General features: G+C 43.9%; 1 protein-coding gene across 1 annotated transcript in view; it reads left to right on the top strand.

Moving 5' to 3' along the window:
- Nucleotides 1–1,068: 1,068 nt before the first annotated feature.
- SLC27A2 (solute carrier family 27 member 2) overlaps nt 1,069–18,543 on the top strand; it is a 45,060-nt gene continuing 27,585 nt past the window's right edge. The window contains exons 1-3 of the mRNA XM_036301077.1: nt 1,069–1,768; nt 10,813–11,022; nt 15,540–15,698. Coding sequence (XP_036156970.1) covers nt 1,291–1,768; nt 10,813–11,022; nt 15,540–15,698 — 847 coding nt within the window. The 5' untranslated portion in view covers nt 1,069–1,290. The remainder of the gene's footprint in view (nt 1,769–10,812; nt 11,023–15,539; nt 15,699–18,543) is intronic.

Below are 18,543 nucleotides of genomic sequence, written 5' to 3' on the forward strand. Positions count from 1 at the left end.
GAGGGCATAGGCCAGGCCAAGGGACTCCACCGGTGCACAATGGGGGCGGGGAGGAACGTGGGAGTTGGCCAGTGGGGGAGGGACCATGGGAGGGCTCCAGGGCCTGTCCAGACCATCTCGCTCAGTCCCGATAGGCCAGGCCCCAGCAGTAAGCTCACCTACTGGTCTACCAGTCAAAGCATCTTCCCCGTGGTGGTCAAGGCACGTCATAGCGAGCAGTTGAGCAGCCTTAGCATATCATTAGCATATTACTCTTTAATTGGTTGAACTGCCCACCGGACAACTGGACACTTAGCATATTAGGGTTGTATTATATAGGATATCTTAGGGGCTTGATTTCAGTTGTCATAATATGGCACTACCTCATCCTAAATTTGGGCTGACTGGGCCAGGAGGGCCAACAAAAATGCAGTCTCCAGCCCTTACCACCACTGGCGCTTTTGTTCTGCCTTGAAATTCTTGCCTCAGGTGACAGCCTGGCAATTTGGCTGGGGTTGGGTGGGGGTGGAGAAGGGAGCCTAGCAAATCTGAGAAACAAAGAGAGGCCAGGCTGAAAACCCCCAGGACCAGGAAGGAAAGATAGGGTTCTGATTTGGCAGCGCACCTGCTACCTGCTACTAATAAATACTAGGACTGGCTGGTATTTATTTATAGGGAACTTCACTGATCATCACAAATAAGTCATCTCTATAAGGCACTCTATCAAGGGCAGCAATAAATGATAGTCCTACGCCTGCATTACCTCCTCTAACCGGAACATCCGCTAAGTGTGTCATCATCACCATTTTTTAAAAATTCTTTATTGTTTAAAGTATTACATAGGTCTCCTTTTTCCCCATTGACCTCTCCCCGGGCCATCGCCTTTGTTATAAGGAAACTGCGGCTCCGAGATGGAAAGTACTTTGGTCACAACGCAGGAGTCCAGTCTTGCCCCACCACCACCCCAGACGTCCAGGCGCGGGCGGAGCGGTGTCCGAGCCCCCAGGGAGCCGCCTTAACCCTGAGGGACGCCAGCGGGGGCGGGCCCGGAGCGCAGGTGACTGCTCTCCCACGAGGGGGCGGGCTCAGCCGGCAGGTGGCCTCCGGAACCTCGGGCGGCCCCCACGCCACTCCACCTGCCCGAGAGCCCGCGCAGGTGCGGGCAGACCAGGCCCTCCGCCGTCGCCGCAGCCGAGCCGGGCGCCCCCCGCACAGCCCGCCCGCCGTCCGCCAGGAGCGCCCCCCGCCGCCGCGCTGCACGCCCGGAGCGCGCCCTCGGCCCTCGGGGGCACCGGGGGCCCCTTCACCGCCATGCTGCCAGCTATCTACACGGCTTTGGCGGGGCTGCTGCTCCTGCCGCTGCTGGTGAATCTCTGCTGCCCCTACCTCTTCCAGGACACCCGCTACTTCCTGCACGCGGCCGGCCTGGCCCGCCGGGCGCGCAGCTACGGGCGGCGGCGGCCGGTGCACACCATCCTGCACGTCTTCCTGGAGAAGGCGCGCCAGACCCCGCACAAGCCGTTCCTGCTCTACCGCGACGAGACGCTCACCTACGCGCAGGTGGACCGGCGCAGCAACCAAGTGGCGCGGGCGCTGCGCGACCACCTCGGCCTGCGCCAGGGAGACTGCGTGGCGGTTTTCTTGGGCAATGAGCCGTCCTTCGTGTGGCTGTGGCTGGGGCTGGCCAAGCTGGGCTGTGCCATGGCGTGCCTCAACTACAACATCCGCGCCAAGTCCCTGTTGCACTGCTTCCAGTGCTGCGGAGCGAAGGTGCTACTGGCCTCGCCAGGTGAGCCCGGGGCGCGCTTGGCCCTGGCATTGGGCTCCTCAGAGGGGAGGTTGTGGAGGGATCAGATTGGATCTGGAGGTGTAGAGGGAGGGGATGGCAACCCTTCCTAGAAATGCTAAGTCATGATCCCTAGGACCATCCGTGGGAGCTGACCGTCCCAGGCACTGTGTCAGGCACTATCCAGTGTTGCTTTTCATCCTCATAACAGGTAGGGTTTACTATGGGACTTTATAGGTGAGGCCACTGGGGCCAGAGAGGTGAAGCTTCATACCCCAAGTCAAAGAGCTGGGAGGAAGGGGTCAGTTCAGCAGGGCTGTTCACCGTGAGAGTCCAAGCTCTTAAACAAGACTGACTGCGTTCAAATGTAGAGGATCATGACTGTGAACAACAGTGGATCCCCCAAAAATTGTTCTCGCCTCTGCTGCTTGACTGGCTGTGTGATCGTAGGAAAGTCACTTTCCCTCTCTGACCCTTGGTTTCTTCCTGTGCAATGACTGCTTCCAGTTCCCAGATACTATTAGCCTCCCTGGATTCTCACTGCAGAAAGGGGACCCCACTGATCCCCGAGGAGAAGACTCTGGGGATCTGCTGCAGTGCCCTTTAGCATCGATAGCAGTAGTGACCTTTGGTTCTGTGGTTACCTCCTGCCATATTTCAACAAGACCTGAAATGGTAACTGCATGCTGCAGTGGTGACCAGGCCAGGAAGCAACCAAGAACCTGTTACCCCCCAGGCTGCTGGTTTTCCCTTCCCAGAAAACTTGTCTCTGCACATGTATAAGGACCAGCAGTTGCTTCTCATTGTGCTAGTAAGAGGAGGCCAGCCAAGTGCGGGCTGAAAGACCTGGAGGAATAGGGAGTCAGGGAGCCTCACCTTTCTGGGACGCCTTTCTGACAAGGCCCTATGCCGGATGCTTTGATTAATTACCCTGAGAGATAACCTAGCATTACCCCTGTTACAGAACTGAGGGAAATGAGGCTTAAAATTCCAACCTAGGCCCTAGCTGGGTTGTTCAGTGGTTAGAGTGTCAGCCCACAGACTGAAGGGTCTCGGGTTCCATTCCGGTCCAGGGCATCTATCTCAGCTGCAGGCTCAATCCCTGCCCCCATGGAGGTATGTGGAGGAGGCAACCCAATAGATGTGTCTCTCTCACATTGATGTTTCTCTCTCTCTAAAAATCAATGGAAAAATTATCCTCAGGTGAGGATTAATAGCAACAACAACAAAATTCCAACCTAGGTCTGTCCAACTTCAGAGCCCATGACTTCGCTTGGGTCGTGTTCCTTCCTCAACATGGCTGTACAGCACTAGAGCTGGAAGGGATCAAGCATCCATCTGCCCCCCCCCCCCTTCATTTCACAGCTAAGGAAATGGAGGCAAGCTAAGCAGTTTGCCTTTCAGGAAGATGAGATATCTATTCACTTGTGAGAAACCTGGAAATTTTCACATCTGTTTCATGTGGCATAATAGATCCCAAAAATGAAGGTGTTATCTAAAAGTTTAAAAGCAGGGGAGGGGGAGCAGTTTTAAAGGCAGCGGAGTTATTTGTAGGGCATGGTCCTTTCAAGAAAACTCCCAATAGTTTCTAGTTGCCTGGGAAGAGACAACTTCACCATTTAACCCAGTGGTCGGCAAACTGCGGCTCAGCAAAACGTGGCTCGCAAGCCACATGCGGTTCTTTGGCCCCTTGAGTGTGGCTCTTCCACAAAATACCGACTTCTGCACATGGGCCACGAAGGTTCAATTGCACTGTATGTGCGCGCCCGCACGTGGTATTTTGTGGAAGAGCCACACTCAAGGGGCCAAATTTTAACCGAAAGACTCTCTTAAATCTGTTACTTTACCAGTCAATTCAGAGGGAAGTTCTTAGCACAGTGATCTTTGTACCACTTCAGGAGGGATTGAAATACTATTAAACTGCACAGGACTGTCCATCATTGTGTGACGATGGGAATACATTCTGAGAAATGCATTGTAAAGCAATTTGTCACTGTGCCAGCATCACAGAATACACAGACCCAGATGGTATAGCCTGCTACACACCTTGGCTATCGATTATACCACCGTTGTATATATGGTTCATCACTCACCAAACCATTATCATGCAGCACATGACTATATCCCAGGCCCCCAGTGAGGAAGGTCAAGGACTGGGAGTTTTGTTGACAAAGAACTTGGGTTTAAATGACCATAATAAACTTTGGTTGTGAATTTCAGGTCAAAAATACAACCAGATATCTCCATGTCCACCCAGACAGTCCTCTGCCGTTGAGCATTATTGTCTGGGTCATTTTACATGGGGAGTATAATGAAATTCTAACATTTAGATCACACTTGAACCAGGCTTTCCAGTGGACCCATGACATTCTCTAGCAGTTAACTGACCTTTGAGAGAGGCCACACATTTGCAAAACATTCAGTTTTTCCAAATCACTGAGGGACTATGGCACATCCTGTGAATTACACTCTGACCAGAATCAGTTCCCGCAAAGGAGGTAGCACAGAGTCCAAAGTTGCATGCTGAGTAAATGTGCCCATGTGTAAATGTGTTGAACTGACAAATTCTTAGAATTCTTTCAAGTTGGAAGGAATCTTACAGATATTCTAATCTTATAATCCTCCAACTTCGGTGAATGTGTTATACTTCAGTTAAAAAAAAACAAAACACAATTTAAAAAAATAAATTTTAATGAGCATAAGAATCACCTGGGTAGCTAGATTATTTTGAAAAATTGATTCCTGAACTCCAATTTCCAAAAAGCACTGATCCGGAAGAACTATGGTGGGACCCAGGGATGTGTATGTTTATAATAAGCCCCACCCCTTCCCCGGATGATTTTGAAGCAAACAGTCTGAGGACTAGACTTTGAGAAACGATTAGTCTAATTTCCACTTGTTACATAGCTGAGCAATTTCCCAGAGGGGTGATATCACTAGCCTGGAGTCACATGGCTAGTTAGCAACAGAGAGCTGGGGACAGAACCCAATTTTCTTTCTCACTTCCAGGGCACTTCTTATCCTGTTACACCATCTGAACATGGTACATAAAGGTGAGGGGTTTTAGAACTACCTGTTGGAGTGGTGACAATTCAATAGGGTTTGAGTCTGCACTATCAGGAATTTCAGTGCCCAGTTATTTCTTCAGAATTTACTCTATTTCCCAAAAGTCAAAGATTCACAAACACTTCCCCAAATCAAACAGAAGCCCCCGTCTCCCAGAGAATATCATCTTCTCTCTGTAGTACATTCAGGATCCTTCTCCATGGCAGGGTGTGGTGTAAATAATTACATGGAAAACAGTTGCCTTCACTTATTTGAATCTGTGTTAGCTTTATTGATAGAAGCCAACCTGTTGGTCTGGCAGTTTTTCAAGCAATTTCCCAAACATGGAATATGAGAAACACAGGAATTAATTAATTACCTACACTAATAAAAGAGAAACATGCAAATTGGTGTCACTCCGCTACGCCCACCAGCCAATCAGAATGACTACGCAAATTAACCCAACAAAGATGGTGGTTAATTTGCATACGCAGACACGGAGCAAAGACTGAAGGCTCTGGCCAGAGTGAAGACTGAAGACTGAAGACTGAAGACTGAAGACTGAAGACTGAAGACTGAAGAGGCTTGGCTTCTCCGCTGCAGCTGCAGCGGAGAAGCCAAGCCTCGCTGCGGCCGGACCAAAGGCCTGGGTCCCAGGTGCCGGAGGAAAACCGGTGCCAGCCGCCAGGAGACGGAAGGCCTATTGCGCGAATCTTTGTGCAACAGGCTTCTAGTAATTATATAATTATATAATTAATTTCATACGACATAAGATATTTTGTGAAACCATTCAAAAGAGCCCCCCCCCCCCTTCGCCCCACAGTAAATTTTCTTTGTTTCCACTTAGGCTATCCTTAAGACTGTCACTAAGCTAGCTCTCCTACTAGAGGGGTAACCCAGGTCTCCCATCAGTTTCCTGGCAAGGTCTCCACCATCTGACCCAACATAGCCATGCAAGGCTCCCACAGTGTGGCCTCTACTCTTATACAAGGCTTTAGTAACAGTTAAAGATGCTTCCTGTTGCAAGACCCAGGTCCAGCAAGGTCATAAAATGTTCCAGGTTACCTTTGACCTGTTTTTAAGGTTGTGAAAAACAAAATTGGACCTTTAAGCAATGTGATAAAAGAAAATGCTTCCAATTTTTTTTCAAAGGTGTTGCATCATTGTAAGTTCTAAAACAGGAGAACTTCATTATAAAACTAGTGTCGGGACCAAGGAGAAGTCTTGTCATACAAACTTTCGAGGTTAAATTAAGAAAAGCAGATGGCACAACAATTTACCTTCAAATCAAGAAGCATTTAGAGAGTCCCCATAAAGTACAAGCTCGTTGCCAGGGTGGGATGAAAAGTTAAGAAAATGAATTAGTTCAAGGATCTTACCGTCCAGCAAAAGAACTAAGCCGTATACACATCTGACTGTGGCATCCAGGAGCTCCAAAGTGCTATGGGGTGGGGGGGAAAGAGCAGAGGGTGAAGGCTTTTGGGGTCCTTGACAACTGAGCTGAGCAAGTGCGATTGGGAAAGGGGCATTTCAGGCAAGAGGAGCCCAAGGGGCAGTTTTCATCAGCTCCGTAACGCAGTGAGATGCTTCATTAAAGAGTTTTACTATGTAAGGACAAGAGCAGGCTGGACTTAAATAATAGCAATTTCTTAAGCTGTTTACTGATGAGATTCCACTGTTGAAAACATAGGGACTCAGAGAATTCAAGGAATGGCCAACAGCAGTGGCCTAACATTGATGGAAAGAGATCATTTTCCAGTGTTAATGTTAGCTAAGGATCAGGGCATAGATATAATCTTATCTCCACTCCTGTTATCTCTGTGAGTTGCCCAAGGAGTAACTTTGATGAGTCACTTTAATTCCCTTTGATTATCTTAAGGGACATAGAATTCTCTCATATATCACATAATACAACCACTGAGCCATACTGCTGGGCAGTAGTCACTCTGTAAATGTTGCATTGAGTTGTGCCTTTCTAGTTGAATGTAACAGACTCTCTTCTCTGAAGCTTAAGAACCATTGGGTTGGGCAAGAGGGCATAAAAAATGATGTAAAACAAATCACATGTATCCTGATTTGAGAAAATCCATTTAGACACAATCCCCCCCCCCAAGCCCAGACTCACCCTACCAAAGACTTGTTTATGTTCCAGTTTACATCTGGCAGTGGGTGTAGGAGAGAGGTGCTCTTTCTTTCTCCGGTCTCATTGACAGAGAAGAAACTAGTGATGAGCACAGGATGGGCTGGAACCATAGTGTAGGGAGCCTCTGCATAGATGGTGGGGGACAGAAACACAGACATCAAATGAGTAGTGTATCCTAGGGCTGGGGTCCCAGCCAGGTAGCCCAAGGTCTGAATGGACCGCTAGCTTAAACATATTCTCTCAAATTTTCTTCTTCGCCTGTTCAAAAGGGGGTGGTAGTACATTTCTATTCAAAAACAAACTAGCACTTTGCTAGCGTAACTGGGAATACTTTTTTAAAAATATATATATATATATATTTTATTGATTTCAGAGAGGAAGGGAGAGGGAAAGAGAGATAGAAATATCAATGATGATAGAATCATTGATTGGCTGCCTCCTGCATGCCCCCCAACTGGGGATCAGCCCACAACAAAGGCATGTGCCCTTGACCAGAATCGAACCTGGAACCTTTCAGTCCACAGGCTGACACTCTATCCACTGAGCCAAACCAGCAGTGGTCAGCAAACTGCGGCTCGGCAAACTGCGGCTCACGAGCCACATGCGGCTCTTTGGCCCCTTGAGTATGGCTCTTCCACAAAATACCCACTTTCACACATGGGCCACGAAGTTTCAATCGCACTGTACGTGTGCGCCCGCACGTGGTATTTTGTGGAAGAGCCACACTCAAGGGGCCAAAGAGCCGCATGTGGCTCGTGAGCCGCAGTTTGCCAACCACAAAGCTAGGACCTTTATTTTTCTTTTTTTTAAATTGAATTTATTGGAGTGATGTTACTTAATAATGGCATTACTTATATAGGTTTCAGGTGTAAAATTCTGTAATATGTTATCTGTATATTGTATTGTGTATTTACCACCCCAAGTCAAATCTCCTTCAGTCACCATTTATCTCCTCTTTTCTCTGTTCTACCTCCCCTCACCCCCCCCCCCCCCCCCCGCTTTCCCTCTGGTAATCACCTACTGTTGTCTGAGTCTATGAGGTTGTTTGTGTGGGTTTTTTTGCTTAATCCCTTCACTTTTTTCACCCAGCCCCCAAACTCCCTTGGCTCTGATAGCTGTCAGTTTGTTCTCTGTATCTTTGAGTCTGTTTCTGTTTTGTTTGTTAGTTTATTTTGTTCATTAGATTCCACATGTAAGTGGAAATGTGACTATAGTGTGAATAATATTTACAGAGTCATAATCTTGTCAATTCAGATTATTGGTTTTTAGCTTCTAGAGCCAACCCATAGACAAAGCTAGGAGGACAGAATTATGGTCTCAGAATAGATGTAAATACCATTAACATAGACAACATAAAGTGAACTGTTGTGAGTGGACATGGGTAAAATGGGGGTAGGGATAAAAATTAATAGGTCAAGAGGTAGCAGGAAAAGTACATTACTTGGTGATGAAGAGTTGATTGCCAGAAGAAACAGCTTAAAAAAGGTTTTGTTTTGAGGAGGGATGAAGTAAAAGCCTGTTGATTGTCATTATAAACCCTTTTGTGCTATCTCATTTATTTTTATCAGGTCCATGAGTCTGATTAAAATTTTTTTATTATTTAAATGCATCTGCCCTGGTCTGTGTGACTCAGTTGGTTGAGCATCATCCCATGCGCTGAGAGGTCGCTGGTTCAATTCTGGGTCTGGGCACATGCCCAGGTTGCAGGATGAATTCCCAGTGTGGGGGCATGCAGGGGGCAGCCGATCAATGTTTCTCTCTCATAGTTGTTTCTCTCTCTCTCTCTCTCTCTCTTCTCCTTTCCTCTCTCTCTCAAATCAATAAAAACATTTCTTAAAAATTTCAATGCATCCATCCAGATATTTCTCGTCTTGATGGAGGCAGTATTCACAAACATCTGAAAAACAAACCACGTAAGATGACTTAGGCAGAGCTCCCCAAGGCAATTCCCTGGGATATTGAGTCACCTTCCCATTAATATGCACTTCAGTTGTCACGGTTCAAGCTAAGTGAGCTTAAAGGCCATCTCATCTTATGGTTTAAGGGCACAGAAATCCAAGTGGCAGATATTAAGTGTGGTTTGCATATTAAATCGGTATAAATTGGTATCTAAAATTTTTTTACCATGACCCACAGTAAAAAATACATTTATGTGTGATCCAGTACCCAAACACCCACATAACTGAAGCAAAACCTTTAAAAAACAATGCCTGTCTTTTACTATGCATGACGTGCTCTGAAAATTTCTATTTCATTCTATTTTAATTTTTAAAAAATACTGATCCCTTTTTTTTTTTTGTAATCCTCACTCGAGGATCTTTTTCCATTGATTTTTAGGGAGAATGGAAGAGAGAGGGAAAGACAGAGAGAAACACATTGGTTGCCTCCTGGACCAGCCCCGACCTGGGCCCGGGCCTGGGAGGAGCCTGCCACCAACCTATGTGCCCTTGACCAGAATCGAACCTCCCGCTGACGTTCTATCCCCTGAGCCAAACCGCCTAAGGCAATACTGATCACTTTAAATTTTTTTTAATAATCCACTATTGTATTGTGACCATGGTGAAAACATGCTAATCATTGTTTTTCTCAGGCCATCGGATATGCTTGTGAAATTTGGAGCTTATTTCTCAGATCAGCTTTCTGTTACTGATGTGTTTAAAAAAAATTGTCAACTTCCATCATCTTTGTTACTTCACATGGCTCCCTTATTTCCATTTCTCTTTCCTTCAAAAAAATATTTTTCACCGCTGATCCTGTGGGGCCCAAATACATGCACTTATATATATTGATGTTTACCCGTATGTCCATTTGTTTGTACAGATTTTAACCAACCATTTGCTGCTTAAGAAAAACCACTAAAGTCCTAACCGGTTTGGCTCAGTGGATAGAGCGTCGGCCTGTGGACTCAAGGGTGCCAGGTTCAATTCCGGTCAAGAGCATGTACCTTGGTTGCGGGCACATCCCCAGTAGGGGCTGTGCAGGAGGCAGCTGATCGATGTTTCTCTCATCGATGTTTCTAACTCTCTATCTCTCCCCCTTCCTCTCTGTAAAAATCAATAAAATATATATTTTTTAAAAAAAGAAAAACCACTAAAACCCAACCTTCCCTCAAATATCAGAACCTTGTGATGTTTTCAAATGTGGCAAACTCCATGTTTAAAAATATATAACTCTAAGCATTACTTGTCATGTCTACGCATTTTAACAAAAATTATATGCTGAAAATAAGATGTCCGTGAAGCCTGTGAGAACCCGAACGATGAGCCGAATATTTTCCTGAGATCGTGTCTCGAGACTCCAAAGAATGAGCTACTCGGACCAGAAGATATAAGCAAAAGTGTGGAAAGTTTATTATAAGCAGACTCAGACTCCCCACAAGGGGAGGGGAACCCAGTAACGGGCTGCCCCTTAAAGCCTTGTAGTCCAGGGGTATATATATATTTGCTACAAGCCTGCTTCAGTGTCTATCTGTGACGTCACCTGATTGAGTCCCTCAATTGTCCTTGCCCAGCAGCAGACCTAAACTTTCCCTGTTTCTATGTGTTCTTCCTCTGTTCCCATGTTGAACATTTTCTGTTTCTATGTGTTCGTACATCTTGTTTACCGCAGGCCCTTCCTTGGTTTCCCATGCCTCCCGCTTTGAGTCCAGAAACATTTTATTATTTCTGCTTGGTTGGTTCCTGCAGTTAGGCTGGCTCAAACGGCCATGTCTGCCCCCGCCTGTGTTTCACCTGCCTTTGTTTTCCATTGGACGCCTGCCCTAACTGCCTGCATTTCAAGTGAACCCTTTCACCTGTTGCACTAATAGAACTTTAATGGGCTAATTTAATTCATTTGGATTTTTTCTTATTAAATTAAGAACTACAAGCAGCTGTTGAAGAGGTGCTGCCAAGCCTGAAGAAAGATGATGTGTCTATCTATTATGTGAGCAGAACTTCCAGCACAGACGGGGTTGACTCTTTCCTCGACAAAGTGGATGAAGTCTCAACCGAACCTGTCCCAGAGTCCTGGAGGTCTGAAGTCACGTTCTCCACACCTGCCTTATACATTTATACTTCTGGAACCACAGGTAAAAATAAAGACAGGATCCTAAAAGAAATGGGCCTACCCTGAAGAAGTTGTTCAGTGGTGGGTTAGGTTTTCAAATGGTCTCTTTGACAAAAGTTATCAAATAACTAATACTTAAGGGGATTTAGCTCTTTTTTTAATTTAAATTCTTTTTGTTTAAAGTATTACATAAGTCTCCTTTTTCCCCCAACCTCTCCCCGCCACCCACACCCCCCAGCACACTCCCCCTGCCCTGTCTGTGTCCATTGGTTATGCTCATATGCATGCATACAGGTCCTTTGGTTGATCTCTTACCCTCTCCCCCCTGCCTTCCCTTTTAGGTTGCACAGTCTATTCGATGCTTCTATGACTGTGGTTCTATTTTTGTTCATCAGTTTATGTTGTTCATTATATTCCACAAATGGTGAGATCATGTGATATTTATCTTTCTCTGGGGGATTTAGCTCTTTGCCTGTGAGAATGATATTATCTCATAGCACATGATCCCATTTGAGTTTCTCCAAGCTATGCATATTTCCCCCTCCTTGGTATGTAGAAGAATAAAGTGGTTAACCAAAAATTATCAAAATAGTTGTGATGATGGATCAATTTGGAACTGAGTAGGTTTGGGGAATTTTTTAAATGATTGTTGTATTTTGATTATAATCAGAGTCCATATGTAATGTGTAACCAATTATAAATAGATCACCAGAGAAGACTATAAGACAATAATGGGGTCATCCTATAAAATAAAAACCTAATATGCTAAGTGTCCAGTCTTCCGGTTAACCAATCAAAGCATAATATGCTAATGATATGCTAACCGCTCAACCGCTCACTATGATGTGCACTGACCACCAGCGGGCAGACGCTCCAACCGGCAGGTTAGCTTGCTGCTGGGGTCCAGCCAATTGGTACTGAGGGAGAAGGGCCAGACACACCCTGGAGTCCTCCCACGGTCCCTCCCCAGCTTGCCAACCTCCCGCGTCCTTCCCCGGCCCCAATTGTGCACCAGTGGGGTCCCTCAGTCTGGACTGTGCCCTCTTGCAATCCAGGACCCCTCAGGGGATGTCAGAGAGCCAGTTTTGGCCCAATCCCGCAGGCCAGGCCGAGAGACCCTACTGGTGCATGAATTTGTGCACGAGGCCTCTAGTATTTATATAAATGTTTTGACTACTATCGTTCCATGCAACACTGAGTTAGAGCTGCTTGCCGTTGTGGGTGTAGGATGGCTGGAGCTGTTTGCTGCTGTGGGTGTAGGGTGGCTGGAGCTGTTTGCTGCTGTGGATGTAGGATGGCTGTCAACTCAGGGCCTAAAATACTGTATTTCATCACACTGGATGCTGCACCATTATTTTTATGAGCCACTAAGAAAAAACATTGCCAATTAGCAGTGTTGGAACACTGCTATATGGAATGGGCAATAAATATTAAGGGTAAGATGTACTAGGTGTGCTCCTAGGAGCTTTATGGCATTTGTTCATACAGTTCTCCCACCACTCTTGAGATGTATACTATTGTTGTTCCCAAAAGTTATATACTACATTGCCAACCAAATGGCAGGCTGAATAGTTAACCAAATGCTTCCACTACATACAGACTCTACCTTAACATATGAGACTATGTCCTCAATTCTTTTTTCTTTTTTAATATATTTTATTGATTTTTACAGAGAGGAAGGGAGAGGGATAGAGAGTTAGAAACATCGATGAGAGAGAAACATCGATCAGCTGCCTCCTGTACACCCCCTACTGGGGATGTGCCCGCAACCAAGGTACATGCCCTTGACTGCAATCAAACCCGGGACCCTTCAGTCCACAGGCCGATGCTCTATCCACTGAGCCGGTCAGGGCTTTGTCCTCCATTCTTAAGAGAATGGAAAAATTAAATTGTAAACTTCATTTTGGGAAATTAATTAGCCCTTGGTGAGTGACTGGGAGTTCTAGTCTTAATACTAGATAAATATAGAACGCATTCACCATGCAGGTTTGGGCTGTCAAAAATAAAACCCATTCTAGGAAGATAAAGAGAATCCACACTCCTTAACTAATCCCATAATTCAGAATTTATATTTACATGGAAGATAGTTGGGTTGATGTTTATTTTACTTTTCTTCTTGTCTCTAAATAAAATTTTGCTCTTATAAACATTAATTCAAAGAACTCCCTTAAGCCACTGGAGAACAAAATGTTTTTCCTGTTCCTCCAAAGGCAGTCATTGGCACAGAATTATGTAATAGTTACCAAGCACTCTTAATTCTTCTTTAATACAAAAATCTTAAATTAGGAAAGTTTCTGAAAGTACTTCAAAGCAGCAAAGGCTATGCCTGTCTATGTATAATTCAGAGCTTTTACTATTCAGAAGATTCTTTTTCCGTGGTGAATACAGTGGGCTTATTGATGTTTTCTTCTATTTCTTAATATTAGTATTTCTTAAAATGGGGCATTAAATACTAACACACAATGCCAGAGAAAATGAACTTTGAATTATGTTTATAATGATGGTAGTTTGCTGTTCTTTAGGCGATACCTGGCAAAGGTACCATCAAGCACTGAAGGGCCTGAGTATACAGAGAACTGCATTTCTCTTCGCAAAGCCAATTGACCCACTCAGGTCTTAAACTCCAGCTCAGCCCCTTAGTAAGGCCTTCACACCCTCCTCAATTAAGTTGACCTTCCATAGGAAACAATAGAAGCATATCCTTTCAATAAGGTCTTACAAAAACTTACATAAATTATAGTTAAGAATATACAGATGTATTTAGTCTAGTATACTAAAACTACACTGAGATATCAATTTTCACCTTTCAGGTTTGCAAAAATTTTCCCATTTGAGAGCACACCTTGGCAAGGCTATGAGGAAGCATGTACATTCATATATTGCTGGCAGGAGGAAAAATAGGGACCAACCTTACAGCTAGCACTGTGGTGGTACCTATCAAAATTACAAAGGCATGTCTTTTGACCCCACAATGTCACTTCAGCAAATGTATTGTACAGACATGGTATCATTCATAGTGTGAACTGCCATGTGGACCAGGTTATTTACTGCAGCATCATTTAAAATAGCAAAATGGTGTGGATAAAATATAATATACACATATAAAGGACTTGATGTGACTGAGAGAGAATAAATGAATGAATAAATAAGGGAAATTTCTACGTACTAATGTGAACAAATCTCCAAGATTCATAGTTAAGTGTAAGGAAAAGTGCTGAAGAGTGTTTTTATTTTTTAAATGGAAGAAATGGCAAGAACATATGAGCAAATGTTCATAATTTCGTATATATGTGTATGTACATTATGCATATACATACAGAAACTCTAGAAGAGTACATAAGAAATCACAAAAGTAGCTATGAAGGAAGGTGATGGGGTGGATAGGCTATTTACCCTCTGAATCTCATCCTTCTTATCTGTGGATTAGAGAACATAATTCTACTTATCTCATTAATTATGAGAATTAAATGAAATTTTGAAAATACTCTGTAAGGTGGTAGACATAGAGCAGAAATTGAATAGTCATTTCTTCCTTTCTCTTAAAATTACTACTGTAATAACCATGTCACACAGGGGTCAGCAAAGTCTGGCCTGTGTGCCAAATATAGCCTCCGCCCCACACACGCACCTGTTTTTGTAAATAGTTTTATTGGAACACAACCACATTCATTCCTTTATGTCAGCGATTTTCAACTGGTGTGCTGCAAGAATTTTTAAAACATGCAATACCTGACTGTTTAGTCAGCGGCACTGACGTCTTTTCTCTTAGATCAGTGGTTCTCAACCTGTGGGTCGCGACCCCTTTGGGGGTCAACGACCCTTTCACAGGGGTCGCCTAAGACCATCGGAAAACATATATATAATTACATATTGTTTTTGTGATTAATCACTATGCTTTAATTATGTTCAATTTGTAACAATGAAAATACATCCTGCATATCAGATATTTGCATTATGATTCATAACAGTAGGGTAATTACAGTTATGAAGTAGCAACGAAAATAATTTTATGGTTGGGGGTCACCACAACATGAGGAACTGTATTATAGGGTCGTGGCATTAGGAAGGTTGAGAACCACTGCCTTAGATTGTCAAATTAAAAAATGGTAACAGCCAACACAACAGCCATCCAGTGTGAATGAATAAAAATTATACCTAATTCTTTTGTCAGGTTGGCAAAAAGTATGTTTGTTTGTTTGTTGTTTGTGCTGCAGAATTTTAGTAATTAGTTTATGTGTGCCATGAGATGAAAAAATTTGAAAATCGCTGCGTTATTGTTTGGTTGCTGTCAGCTACAATATAGGAATAGAGTTGAGTAGTTTCAACAGAGACTGTATGACTGTGCAAAGCCTAAAACATTTACTATCTAGTCCTTCACGGAAAAATTTGCCAACTCCTGGTCTAACTGATTATGGCCCTTCCATCTGCAATTCTCTAATCGCCAGACAATGAATCGCAAGCCAGATCTCTCTCCCAGACCATGTGTCTGTGAATGGCTGGTCTTGGCTCACTCAGACATACTCTTGTATCTTTACAAAGGTCTCCCAAAAGCTGCAATGATCAATCATCAACGCTTATGGTATGCAACCGGCCTCAGTCTTATAAGCAGGGTTTCGAAAGATGATATCATCTATACCACTCTGCCCTTGTACCACAGCGCTGCGCTTATGATTGGCTTACATGGATGCATTGTGGCTGGTAAGCTTTTTCTCTCAACAAGGCAATGGAGGTCAGTATACATTCACATCTACTCGTAAGAAAAAGTAATTCAAAACTTGGCTACTCTCCTGTGTGGTAGGAAGTGTTAATAACAAAGCTGTTTGACTCACACATGGCAAGCAGGTATTTAAATAATTTCTATTTTTTTCATGCCTGCTTACCTAATAGTATAATGCTATAATTGTTCAGTATGTCAAGGAAGAAACTTTTAACAAATATTTGATGTCTTTATCCAAGTCAAAACACTTGATTCTTTTTATTTTACTTTTTTTTTTCTTTCTTTGAGAAAGAGAGAGGAAGGAAGAGGGGGAGAGAGGAATATCAAAGATCAATGCAAGAGTAATCATTCAGCTGCCTCCTGCACACCTCTTACAAGGGATTGAGCCCACAACCCAAGAATATGCCCTGACTGGGAATTGAACCAGCAGCCTTTCCCATGAATGGGATGACACCTCACCAACTGAGCCACAGCAGCCAAGACAAACACTTGATTCTTATATTTCATACATAATTCTCTGCCATCATTTCCATTTTTAGAAATCTGCATGTTGGTCTCCATCAGCATTTCATTTAAACTTTTCCTTCAGTTGTTCCCATTCTACTTTATTCTTCCCTACTCCTACAACTCCTCAGCTCTGGTCAGAATACCTGGCTTGTCATCTCTTCTCTTTCCTTCTCAAACTTTCCCATTCAAAACAGAGTTGCCACCCTCTCCTCTTTCAGTGTGATTGATGCCAACCTTTCATACATTAAGGCTCTGTCTTGTAGCCTCCTCTTCCAGGAAACCATCTCTAATGCTCTCCCAGCGGTTCTCAACCTGTGGGTCGCGACCCCTTTGGCGGTCGAACGACCCTTTCACAGGGATTGCCTAAGACCATCCTGACTATCAGATATTTACATTACGATTCATAACAGTAGCAACATTACAGTTATGAAGTAGCAACGAAAATAATTTTATGATTGAGTCACAACATGAGGAACTGTATTTAAAGGGCCAGAAGGTTGAGAACCACTGCGAGTCTAAGCTAAAAAAACTTAAATTTTTCTCAGCATGTTATTTTATTATAAATAATTATATATGTGCATACAGGGTATCCCCCCCAAAATGTATACACACTTTTAAAGCTGATAGCTCAATTTTGAAAATGAAATGTATTTTAATAAACACTGCCTTTATAATTACTCAAAGTATGTGTATACATTTTGGGCAGGACACCCTAAATATACACATTACATATACAATTGCCCAAGACTCTGCTTCTTTCCCTCACCAACTTAGTGGGCTGCTGTAAAACACTTAGCCCCATATCAGCCTCCAAATCAGCAGGAAATGAGTGGCCCTGATCATACTGCTGGGCCCTGTGAGAACAGGGTAACTCTGAGGCTCCCAGAAAGGCAATTCAACCCCTCACACATTCCCTTGAGCAGCAAAAATACATGCAAAAGAAGGAATAAATAGTCTTTTTTAAAATGTCTCCTCTTTGAAAACATTGGATTTTTGTATATATAGGAGTAAAAATAAACTAAGAACATAAATATTTGTGAGTTTATTTCACTTTGCTACATTTCATGCCTCTAATTAGGTTAAATATAATAGATACATTATTTTACCCATTGTGATAGTCTCCTATTGCTACTATAACAAATCACAAACTTAGTAGTTTAAAAGAACACAGATTTGTTCTTCTTACTGTTTTGAATGTCAGAAGTCCTAAAATCAAGGTATCAGCAGAGCTGCATTCCTTCTGAAAGCTCTAGGGCAGAATCCATTTCCTTGCCTTTTCTAGCTTCTAAAGGCTGCCTGCTTTCCTTGACTCATGGCCCCTTCTTTCACCTTCAAAGCATATCACTCCAGCCTTTGTTTCCATCATCCCATCTCCTTTGGCCCTTGACCTTCTTGCCTTCCTCTCATAAGGATCCTTGTGATGATATCGGGCTCACACAGATAATCCAGCATAATCTTCCCACCTCAAAATTCTTAACTTAATTACATCTAAACAGACCCGTTTGCCATGTAAGGTGGCATATTCACAGGTTCTAGGGATTAGGATATGGACATTTTGGGGAACAATTTTGTCTACTCCCCCAACAAAGAAGAATTCTCCTGCTTGCTCAAGAACCTGGCTCTCCAGTGCCCACACAATGAAGTCTGGTTCTTCCACCTGGCACTTCCAAGCTCTCCATGATTGCGCCCCCAGCTGCTTCTCCAGCTTCATCTTTCATGAGCCACCCACGCTTTACCACCCCACTTACAAGTCAACTGAGTGTTGGCCATCCTCCAACACCTTCTGAATTATCCTGTCTTTATGTTCATGCTTTTTCCTCTCCCTGGAATTCTCTCATCTTTCTCCATATTCCTTTCTCAAGAGCTAATTCAAATTCTACCTCTTTCAAAAATGCCTTTCTCTGCCCTTGCCCAAACAGAATTAATGTACACACACACACACACACACACACACACACACACACACACACTCACATTCCCTTAGGGCAGTGGTCGGCAAACTGCGGCTCGCAAGCTACATGCAGCCCTTTGGCCCCTTGAGTGTGGCTCTTCCACAAAATACCGACTTCTGCAAATGGGCCACAAAGTTTCAATCGCACTGTACGTGTGCGCCCGCACGTGGTACTTTGTGGCTCGCGACCCACAATTTGTTGACCACTGCCTTAGGGTCTTGCTTGAACCTTTTATTTATTGCACACTGACTTTTGTTAGACAGACTTTTTTATGTCTTCTTCTGACTAGATTGGAGGCTCCTACAGGACAAAACAGGTCGCATATGGGTTTTTATGCATTGAATATACTTGGTACTCAGCACATTTA

This window comes from Myotis myotis, unplaced genomic scaffold, assembly GCF_014108235.1.
Source record: "Myotis myotis isolate mMyoMyo1 unplaced genomic scaffold, mMyoMyo1.p scaffold_m19_p_1, whole genome shotgun sequence".
Taxonomy (NCBI): Eukaryota; Metazoa; Chordata; class Mammalia; order Chiroptera; family Vespertilionidae; genus Myotis; species Myotis myotis.